Below are 11,728 nucleotides of genomic sequence, written 5' to 3'. Positions count from 1 at the left end.
CTATTAACGCGTCGATATAATTGTTTTAATTGTAGACTTTTAAGTGGTGTGAGACTTAGCGCTGCAGACAAATGAGGGTTTTAAGTAATTATGGATCGTTAGATAAAACTCGGATTCCTTTAAACTGTGGCTTTTGTCGCCGGAGCTGAAACCATTTGTGGCTATTTACGCCACAAATGCTGTACAAAAAAGTCTCAATTTGCAAGGCGTTTAAATTTCCATCCACATTAAAGTCTTCAACAAAAACAAGGAACTAATAAGTCAATAAAATAAAACAACTCAAGCTTTGTGAAAAACCAGCTGCATATGAGATTAAAAAAATCTCACTTCCATCATTTTGTAAAAAAAATATGTAAATTTACATTTCCGTTTGCATTTGCAAATATTCCTAACCAGGCACAGTCTCAAACATATCCAGGTTTAGTTAATACTTTTCCATTTCCAACAATTTTACTATTTCTTCCCTAGAAATTTTCTAGAAATCAATGCGCTATACATGATTAGCTTTTATGCATTTACAGAATTATCAACTTCTAAATATTCCTTTTAAACTTGTCATCCTCATAGGCTTATTTCCATAATCAGTTTCTAAACCTGCCAGAAACACTTCAAACAGGCAAGCTCAAACTTGTCTTCAGAACAAGATGAAATGTATAGTTTCGAAAAAAAAATACTTGGCTTCAGTTTCATACAACACAGCTCCAATTAATCTATAATTATATCCTGCCTCCAAAATTAAGAAGAATTCGGTCTCTAAATTTAGCTGAAACCATCTTCGTTCTATTTCTAGAACATTAAAAATACATTTTTGGAAATGCCTGAAAGTGAAACAATTATTCAAGATGGATTTTACGGCTGTTAACACAACATTGCAATGCAGGTGTAAAAACACTTATCTTTATTGCACAAATAATTCAGCTCTGGTTATCATTGCTTGGAAACAAATTGCCTTTGAAATGTGTTTAAGCCATTAATACATGAACATGTGTATACAATGTACTACAATGTATACATCAATAATGCTTGGATGATGATATGCACTTAGCCACAGGCAGATATGTAGTATATCACATTGTCCATTACTTCGTCCATTTATCTTGCCCAGAGATGTCATTTAATATTAAAAACTGCGGGAAATTTGTGCACACTCTTTCCAAAATCTAAATTTGGAAACATGAGATTTAGTTGTTTTTTTTTTAAATTGCAGCAATTGTGTTATCGAGTTGACAACACAGCATTGATGTTTTACACAATGTTCTTTCATCAATAGAGGGCGCTGTTACATAAAATAAAATTGCATGATCAGTTCCAAACTTTGAGTAAAGGCACTGAAAATATCATTACACCAATTGACTTGCTTGGTTAACACTTGATTCCATAAAATGTGACATGAAAAAATACTTCCCACGTTTTGAACTAAACTTGATTTGTTTTTAATATTTACACCTCATTTGCATATCAATCACTTGGCTAAGGCACATTTTTCAAAGCTTGTCTTCTTAAGGGCAAATATCTAAAACAGTTCTTTTTTTTTTCAAGAAGTAAAATGAAAAAGAAGAAGAAAAACAGAAAGTTCTCTCATGGTAAAAAAAGCCACTTGACCAGTCCATATGGCTCCGTGCACAAATATCCCTTTGTAATGAATACAACACTCTCCCATTGGTCGGTGAAAGGCAAAACCTAATTTGACTCTCCCATAGACTAAGCACACAAACTTACTACAGAGGACCGTTTCCAACAGAAGACCCAACTCCCGAGGACTGAAAGGATCTGTTGTTCTCCCTTTGTGTGTCGGTCCTCGGGGGTTATGTAGAACACGTACACATAGATATGTTGTTACACAAACACACATAACTCGAGGCCTGCTCGTTACTCAAACCACAGGCAAGGATACTGTAGCTTCAACACGCCTAGGTTACGTAGACCCTTCACCCCATACAGATGCAAAGTCTCCAGTCTGTAACAGAACAGAAAAAAGACCCACAAATGAAACACTAACAAAATTGTAGACAAGTCCTCTTATTTATTTATTTATTCAACTCTTATTTTAACTGTGTATTTTAACTGACGCCTCATAGGTCCGACGCCTCATAGTCCGAAGTTTCGGACTTATGAGGCGTCGGACTTATGAGGCATAAATTCCGTCTCATAGGTCCGACGCCTCTTATGAGGCGTCGGACTTATGAGCGGATCCCCTTTCTTAGTTTCATACTTACTTTTTGCAATTCTTCAGCAGTTTCACAATGGCCGTTTCAGTGATGTCTTTGCAGCAATTGAAACGCACAGAAACCAGTGTCTTGTTGCAGTAATTAGCCAAGGCGGAAACACTATTATAACAAAAAGTTTGAAAAATGTAATTCAATAGTTACATTTTGTGTGTTATCACACTATTAGCACCTTCGAAATCAAAATAACTGTCTAGACCCTGGATGTATTGATCTATCACCGTTTGCGAGTTTGCCACGCCCCTTAGACAACCCTTTGGAATGTTGTATGTTACGTTTTGTTTGTCTCAGATTCTGTGCGTTGTGCGTCCATTTGTATATCATGTAATTGGACTACATTCCACAAACTGCATTGACGTGATTCTACCGCAATAGGTTAATTAAGGATCGCCAAAAAAATTTAAATTTACAAAAATGATCACCCCAAAAATGTTTTCTGGTCATACTCACATCAAGCTCTGCATGCCCAGACACGTCTGTCTTTGAAAGACACATCAGCTTTTGAAATGGCCATGTTGATATAAACTTTTTTTATTGGATACAGTGTGTTTTTGTGTACCTTTTGTTATCAACGCCCGTTGAGCTGACATCTAGAGAGGTCAGATAATGGCAACAGGTTGCTAAGGAACGAACGCCCTCGTTGTTGACTTTCTTGCAGCCAGACACATCAAGAGACCTTCACCGAAAGACAGAAAATTCAAGTTTACCAAGAGGATCAACGCATCACAAGATATGATCAAATGATCAAATGAAATGCCAATGGGTGCCAAAATGTTATTTTTTTTTTGGAGGGGGGGGGGGCCTAATCGGGGGGGGGGGGGGGGGGGCTAATCGTTCTTACTTTCAGCAGAAGCTGAATTGCAAGGGAGCAGGTACAACATGGTCGAGCCGAAGGCAAGTACAAAGGCACCTTAGGCAGCTACCATAGGACCAATATCTGATCACAGACACAGCCAGATTGAAAACCGGCGAACCTGGAGAAAAAATCCGTGGCTAAGACACTGAGATAGCACCCTAACAATGTACCTGATTGTTGGAAGGTAGGTAGCGATTTCAACCATCGCTGCGTTGGTGATGTGAGTGCAGTTTGCCAAGACCAGAGTCTGAAGACGCTTGCAGTTTCTCACAATCTTCCTCACACAGCTATCTCGAATCTGCAATAAATTGACAAAAACGTCACTTACAATATTAATCATCAGGCCAGTGTTTATCTCCAGTTTCCTTGGCATGAAAACACAGAGAATATTTCTGTTAGTTTTAAAAGGACTGCTTTTGGATAAAAGTCTGAAAGGTCTGATGCCGGCTCGGTACACCTGTTAGAGAGCTTAATTGATTGACTGACCTGTTTGCAGCCACGCATGTCAAGGTGCTTCAAGTTCCTGAGATGGCTGACGAGTTGACTGATACACTCATCTGTGACCTGAGAATGAAGAAAACAATCAGTTGAATAGGCTTAACTGCACAGAAAGTAACCTCAATTTTGTACAAAAATAAATCTTGATTTCTGTCATAGCAGCAAAAGTGGAGAGATTCTTACATACCTTGTAGCACTGGCCAATGTTCAGAGTGTGAAGATTACGGCATTCTTGGCCAATCAACTGAAGTGTCTCAGGAGAAAGCTGCACACACCCCAAGACTTCCAACACACGCAGACTGAAACAGAAGGCAACACAACAGTTTTCTTGGCTCTTGGTTGGTTCTACTCTTTAATACTCCACGTTGGAGTTTTAACAGGAGGCCAGAAACACCGGGGCAAACCCCTTCTCTTAGCGATAAATGTCACTGGGTTCTTTTATGTGCATTGCATTACACAACACACGGGACCTACGGCTTTACGTCCCATCCGAAGGACGAACCATACATTTTTAAGTGCCTTGCTTAAGGGCACAAGTGTCCAGACCCGGGCTCCAACCCACATTCTGCTGCCTCTGAAACACCAGAGCATGAGTCCGGTGCGATGCTCTTAACCGCTAGGCCATGACACTCCATAGCAATGAGAAGAGGCAATAATAAGATAAAGGTTCACGGTAGCACCATGTGACAAATCAGTCTCCTGACGACGGGCAGAGCATATTTTCTGAAGCGTTGAGTTTCCCCCGGTTCTTTTCAGAACCTTACAAACTCACAAAAGAGATTTCTCACATGGTGCTACTGTAAAACTTTATCTTATTGCTGCTTCCAAATCTTACATGAGGCAACAAATCCAGTACAGCCTGTGAGAGCAGACAACGGTGCTACACAAATGTCCTGACCTACCTTCTGCCATGCTTCTTGATGACACGATTCAGGCATTCATCAGAAACTGACTGGCATCCGTTGAGACACAACGACGTCAACCTGCAACAAATACAGTCACACATTAAACCTCTTGAATTTTGGAGGAACTGACACCCATTTCATATTGGCATTCCACAACAGTGATAAGAAGCAACTTAGGCTGACCCAAATAGAATTTGGTTTCTGAAAGGCGACTTTACAGAGTAATTTTCCATTATCTGGACTCTGAAGTCATGTTGAATGTCTGTAACAGTTAATGTTTCATGAAGGTTAACCCATTTGTCCCTATACCACAGTGGGCACTTGTGGTCTAATGGTCGAGCCCTGCCGTGGCCATGCGTGTTGTGCCCTTGAGTAAGGCACTTTACCTCAATTATTCCTCTCAACAATGTAGCACAATGTGTACAAAGTAATACAATGTAATGCAATTTAATGCAATGTAATACAAAGCAATACAATGTAATACAATGTAATGCAATGCAATATAATACAATGTAATAAAAGTAATACAATGTAATACAATGTATTTTTAAATGCAATGCAATATACAATGTAATACAAAGTAATACAATGTAATACAATGTAATGCAATGTAATATACAATGTAATACAATGTAATACAATGTAGAACAGGTGCTAATGAGTAAATTCTTATCCTACCTTTGACAGCTGTCGCTGATGGCTGATAGTCCATTGTCTGTAGCCTGGCTCCAGCTGGCATCCAATGATGTCAGGTGATTACACCTGCTGGCGTGTAGCAGCAACGAATCACCTGTCAGATCCCCGCCTGTGCATCCACTCACATTGAGTTCCTGTCATGAATATTCATAAGAAGAATGTGCATGGTAAGTTCCTTCCATAAATATTCATTACGAAAATAAATGGGCAGCAAATCAAAATGGGCCAATTAGCAGCGAATCACTTCTCAGATCTCCGCCAGTGCATCCATCCACATTGAGCTGTCATGAATATTCATGAGAAGAATGGGGCAGAGAATCTCATCCGTAATATTCATTGTAAAGATATCCAAAGTGTCAAAGGTCACATCCAATGTCAAAGGTCATATCCTCATTACCTGGAGTGTATCAGCGCAGCAACGGAAGAGATTTCTCAGTCCATTCTCTGTGACGATGTTGCCATAGCATTGAGTGAGGGACAGACTCGTAGGATGCCTCTCACCTATCTGAGTCAAGGAAAAGTCGCTCACTTGCCTCTTGTGAAGCTTGATTGTCCTCCCTGTGCAAAAAAAGCAAAATTTAACATTAAAATTCAAACCTGTGAGTTGACTCAACTACATAAGAATGAGCTGACGATAGACATAGCAATATAGCTCTAGACACCATAAGACATGGCACAGACCAAGAATTACAGTTAACCATAGTTCGACCAGTGCGCAGGCGTAAGTTATGTCACAAATAGACCACTAGTCGACTAATGGTTCCCGCCACCCAAATCTGCTCATATACTCACACAATGAGTCGTCCATTGCGATACGATGAAACCTTGAGCAACTTGCAGCACACTTGATGAGATCTTTGTAGCTCAGGTAACGAAAGACGTGAAGGAGAATCTCATCAGGTAGGAGCTCCCATATTGACACATCGTCACCACCTCGGGGACTCTGGAAACGATTCAAGAAAGAAAATAAGACACAGGCTTTGGAGTGTTTCATCTTTATGTTCAAAGGTGAGAGGGGGCAATAAAGGGTTCTTGCTTTGATAGAATCTAAGGTATCCTATAGAAACAAACCCATTAAGAGAAAAAAACATGCCATGTATATTAAATAAACGTAAAACTTGTCATGTAGGGCCCACGTGGTATGAAAATGAATATGTTTGATGAATTCCTTATGCTTTAACCAGTTCACGCCGGGATTATTTGGACAAGAACAGAACCAGGCACAGGATTACTTTTCACTCGACCTCAAGCCAGTCGGGTTGAAGCCATCACCCTCAGGTACCACACTCATATTTCCAGCCTCGCTCGCTGCGAGTGGGTCGCTGACAGATATTTCCGGCCTCGCTCCCTGTGTGTTTATCTGTCATCCATTCTGGATGCTGCAAACTTGTGCGTGTATACACGGCCTCCGGCGCGAACTGGTTAAGCAATAAGCCTTCATATTGTGGCACAGATACTGAGTAGGTACCTGATGAAATCAAACTTTCTGCACTGTAAACTTACATCACAGATGAGTTGCAAGGTGAGAGGTAGCATGCTATGACTGGCATGCAGTGCTCTGGAAGCGAGACCCTCTGTAAACAAACAATAAGAAATCATGCACGTTTTTAATGAAACGACAAAAGTTTAATCCCACACACTTGCGATTGATAAAGGTTCATGTTTTTTATGCTGATCTTTGATTTGGTTTTAAGCACAATTTTACCTTCAATTTGAGCTGTGTTTACAGTCAAGAATTCATCCTTCAGATTCCCACTCCTTTTCTTGCTGTTGCCCAAATCTTTTGACTCTCTGGATTTCCAGTTCGCTGATTGAGGTCGCGGCCTCTGACCCCTGACCCTCGGTTCAGCCTCACTCTTGTGCAGTGGCACATCATGTTTTGCAGACGACGGCCTCTTTCTTTGCATCGTCGGTGAATTTGATGCTGGAATGGAGTCTATGAGTGTTGACCTCTGACCTCCAACTGAGCGTCTGGTACCCCATGTTGAGCTTGACGTTGCCCATCTGCGGTTGTACATCGGCTGGTCAATCAATTGACCGGTCCTGCTCTTTGACACGGAACCTTTTGGTCTTGTTGCCTCCTGTCTGCTTTGCTGCGGCCCAGCACTACTTGGGCGGGGCTTGATTTTTTTCCCCAGGCGATCGTCCAAGCCAGGAGCATGACCATTCTGATGCAAGTGTTGGTTACCGAGGTCAACTTGGGGTGAAAGTTCAAAGGTCACTTTGTGCTCTGCTTCCTCCTCGTCGCTAGACTGTCGCAGTTGGTCTGGGATCCGAATCTTATGATTTGCAGATTGTCCAGTGGGGTCGAGATTTGCGGAAGCATCAGAGCGTCTGCTGGTCTCGTTAGCTGCCAACCATGCATCCACTCTGTTGGGAAGATCTCCAAATACATGACTGGCATCTCCAGCACCCGTCTCATTTGACGAAACAGGCCCTCTGGATTTCTTAGATCCACCGACATCTCCTCCTCCATCGGTCAGTTTGGGAACAAAGTTGGCTATCTTCCCCATCACAGTTGACTCATCGTCTGCTGTTATTCTTGGAAATTTGTTCTCTTGAGTCGGAGCTGAGATTTCAATATCCCAAGCACTTCCTGTTGTCAGATGGGTTCTGGCGGTGGCAGCTCCGCCTGAAGACACATCCTTGAAATGGGAATCAAATGATGGAATCACAGAGTCTACTGGATTAACAGATTCATTATGGATGACTGTGCCGCAAGCTTCACACTCCGATTGACTGTTCACACTGAAATTGGTGCACCTTGGACACATTTTTCCTGTTTGATTTTGTTCATTGTGATTTTTAGCATCTCCGGAGGGTCCTAAATTGAGCTGCTGCCATGATTCTTTCCAACTGGAGGACTCAAACAGGTTCTCTACTTTTAAGACATCTTCAGAATTGAATCTGTCTTCAGGAGGATGAGGATGCCGAAGAGCAGGATCTTCATCCGTTGAAGATTTTGCAAGGTTTCCAGTTTCCTGCTCGAGAGATTTCTTCTGACTTTTGCGAGCCGACAGCTGTCTGCGAGTTTCTCTCTCCCGTTCATGGTGCTCCCTGACACCCTCTACATGCCTCTCTGGGGTCTTTGGTCGCCTTGGACTTTTATTCCTTGCGGACTTCTGGGCTGCAGGTTTGTGTCGCTTGAAGCTGGTACTGCCCGTCTTCTCCTGCTGTGGTGGAATAGGAATAAGCTGAGAGGTTCTTGCAAGATTCTTGTGAGCATCCTGGTCAGAGTCTGTGCTCTGCTCTGGGCACACAAAGTTTCCAATCTCAGTCCCCGATGGGTGAGGGAAAGGGATTGAGTCTGAGCTTAATCCTGTTGGGTTGGAGAACAACTTCTCATAACTTGGAGGTTGTTTTCTCAATCTTTCATCTCCACTTTGGTCAGTGCTGCTTGTGAAGTTTTCTAAACTGTGATGTCGGAACAGAGTGTTATCAACCTCAGGCTCCAAAAATGTATGAAAAACGTTGCCTGTCTGAGATGTATGGTCTTTTTCAGGTACTGCATCATCTTTTTGCAAAGACAGTCCAGCGTCACTTAAGTCACTCTGATTGTTCTCAGTATTATTCTGATGTCTTTTTACAGGATCGGTTGAATCATCTTCGGAGCCTTCAAGGTGCCTCTCTTTGCGGTTCACGTAAACCTGCTTCAGAGGAGACAACGGTCTCTCCATGGGTCGGTGTGTGCTCAAGCCAAAATCTTCATCCTCAGTACTGTCTTCAACCATCCCATCCAGACGTCTTGGCTGATTAGGGCCTGATTTAAGCTGGGTGTGCAGCTTTGTGGTATCATGACCTGGGTCTTGGGAGTTATGCTTCATATCTTGAAGGTCTTGAAATAGTCCTAGACTCTGTAACTCTGTTGAGGTGACACTAGGTTGCGACACTTTGGGTCTATGCTGTCTTTCCAGATTTCTCGTTCGTGGCACAGTGTTTGATTCAGATGTCTGAGGGATGCTCGTCTCCTGCTCAGGTCTCAAGTCAGTATTCAGAAACTTCTTAGGATGTCTAGGATGAGATGATAGCTCTCTGTCTAAATCCTGCACTTCGTCTGGTTTCGGACCATCTATTTCATGTGGGTCTGGCTTGAATGCGTTTCCAGTGGTCTCTCCGATAGACTCATTTAATTTCTTCTTCTTGATGTTTTTGCTCAGACTCTGAATGTACTTCCTCAAGATGTCATCCCCTTGTTTGGCTGCATCCTGTAATGCCCCAAGGTCAAAGGTCATATCATTATCCAAGTTTTCACTGCCTGAACCTTTGTCTTGATCACTGGTGCCACCAGTACCACTGTCTTCCTCCTGCAAATACACAGTTGAGTTTGATGGCGGTGGTGACAAAGTTTTTGTAACACGGTGTGAATCTGCTTGCAACGAATAAACAGACACACTGGTGGGTTCTTGAAGATCTTTGATTGAACGATTCTGCAGACCTCCATCCATTTGAGATGATCCAACTTGAATTGAGGAGACAGGATCTTCACGTGATAAATCTTGCTCTAAAGATTCGGCCTTCGAACTCACAGGGTTCAATCCAAACTCCTGTTCTGAGAAGCCAGACATGAGTTCTCCATGCACCTGAGCTCGTAGTTTCCGTACATGACCCATCTGATTCAGTATGTTCTGGGCGTAGAGAGCATCATGTTCAGCTGCTGCCTTGAGAGCAGGTGAGGTATCTTCATCTTGTCTAAACAGGAATTTCTTCAGATGCTTCTTCCTGGGAACAAGATGATTATTTCTCTGCGGCATATCATCTCCTCTGCTATCACCCGAACGTATCTGTGCAGTTCTTATGTGAGTGTTTACATTCTGACGATCAGGTCTTTGAAGATGCTCCATAAGCCGACGTTCATAATCCACAGAAGCTGCATCAAGAACATTGCCACGAATTGGCTCTGACGGATGAACTTTCTCCGTTTTCTCTTCTGGAACCTGACTTGCCTTTCTAGGTCTTCCTCGGTTAGACTGGAAAAGTTCATCGACATCATTTGGCGTGTGTATCTCAAAATCCTGAGCACTCAATTGCTGATTGGTGGATTTCTTCTTCGCAGCGACCACTTGATAACTGTATCCACCACTATTCTCTACCGAGTTTGAAGTTGTGGAATCAACCCCTCGCTGACCTTTCTTGTATGATTTCGGAATGGCACCAGTCTTGTTGTAGGTTGCATCACCATAGTATCCAGAGGTCTTCTTCCCACCTCGTTGTGTCGACCCATTTGATATCTGTGTTGATGCCAGATTGACATTGCTACTTGGTTTAGGCTCTGTGGGAGGGCTCGGGGCATATTTTTGATCAAAATACGCCAATCGTTTCTGTCGGAGATCACTCAGCTGTGGTTTTCTTGCACTCTCCATTATGTCAATGTACTCAAAACCTGTTGTGAAATAAAATACACAATAACTTTAATTGTCCCTCTTTTGTTAGTACAAATTTTTGCAGAAACAATCATGACAAACGTACATGTGTGTTGCACCTGTGTACTGTGTACTTGGCTCCATGCAAGCTTGCGCATTGTGCAGACCCCCATACTTGGTAGGCCCTAGCCTAGGCACTTCTAGAATTAGAAGCGACGGAGAGAAGCCTTCTAATTCTAGAAGTAGGCCCTACTAGCTCTACTGAGTGGAGCGTTGAATTACGGGTACCCCTCCATACAAACTGGAGGGGTACCCGTAATTCAACGCTCCACTCAGAGCTAAGGCCCTACATGCCCTAGCAGTAGCACTTTGCACTCCTTGGAAAATTTAAGTGTCACTTGACTTAGGCCTAATACTTGTTTTCAATTATGTTGCATCCGTTATGTTTACTTGTTTTGTTTATACTATAGGCCTAACACTTTGTAACAGTTGGTCTTATTCTTAAAATTGTTTTTTTTTAATTTTTATTTTTTTAACACGCGGGATGTAGAATGTTGTATTTTTATCAATTATCATGATGGTTTTATAGTCCGAGTAACATAAAATTGTAGGACTCAACAAATCGCATTTGGACAGCCCGACCATGTCAAAATGTAAAAAAAAGAAAAAAAGGCGAGAGTCCTAACTTTTTAGTTACTCGGCAAATGCTCGGTTTTATCATGGAGGAATAGCTTGAGTAACTCCAGCTGACATACTCATATTCATTCACAGCTACATGTGAATGAATATGAGCTGATGAGCATGTCAGCTGTAGTTACTCAAGCCATGGAGGTAGAATTAATTCTAATTCTAATTCTACCTCCATGCTCAAGCTAATGGAGGATTGAAATGAATTGAGGAACAAATTGACATGATTGAAGAGCCTAAGTAACATTTTTTTAACATTCCTCTAAAAATAAGATATATAAATACAAACGTCATATGGCAATTAGAAAAAAAATCGATTGAAATTTACCATAAGTATCCGATCTTTCATTCTACATGACATCTTATCAGATTTCAGAACGATGAGGTGGTTTCACTCAAGATATAAATCAATTACGGCCACAGTTCTGCATCTGCCGCCATACTGTTTATGCCGTTGTTATAGGCATCCAAAATCATTGCACCCCCACTGAAATTAGAATG

The 11,728-nt window shown here is 41.9% G+C and overlaps 1 protein-coding gene across 1 annotated transcript; it reads right to left on the bottom strand.

Annotated features, from left to right (window-relative positions):
- Positions 1-872: 872 nt before the first annotated feature.
- Positions 873-11,675, bottom strand: LOC119725708. Its single transcript, XM_038197241.1, has 13 exons — positions 11,556-11,675; positions 6,886-10,560; positions 6,684-6,754; positions 5,973-6,123; positions 5,578-5,738; positions 5,163-5,314; positions 4,482-4,562; positions 3,767-3,878; positions 3,568-3,645; positions 3,252-3,379; positions 2,785-2,901; positions 2,217-2,327; positions 873-1,957 (listed from the first exon to the last, which is right to left on the bottom strand). Exons 2-13 carry the CDS (start codon positions 10,538-10,540, stop codon positions 1,870-1,872), a joined length of 4,905 nt encoding a protein of 1,634 aa, XP_038053169.1. The 5' UTR covers positions 10,541-10,560; positions 11,556-11,675; the 3' UTR covers positions 873-1,869.
- Between the last annotated feature and the right edge of the window lie 53 nt (positions 11,676-11,728).

Source organism: Patiria miniata, unplaced genomic scaffold, assembly GCF_015706575.1.
Source record: "Patiria miniata isolate m_02_andy unplaced genomic scaffold, ASM1570657v1 HiC_scaffold_19, whole genome shotgun sequence".
Taxonomy (NCBI): domain Eukaryota; kingdom Metazoa; phylum Echinodermata; class Asteroidea; order Valvatida; family Asterinidae; genus Patiria; species Patiria miniata.
The sequence above is the reverse complement of the archived record's forward strand: the minus strand, read 5'-3'. Positions and strand labels throughout refer to the sequence as shown.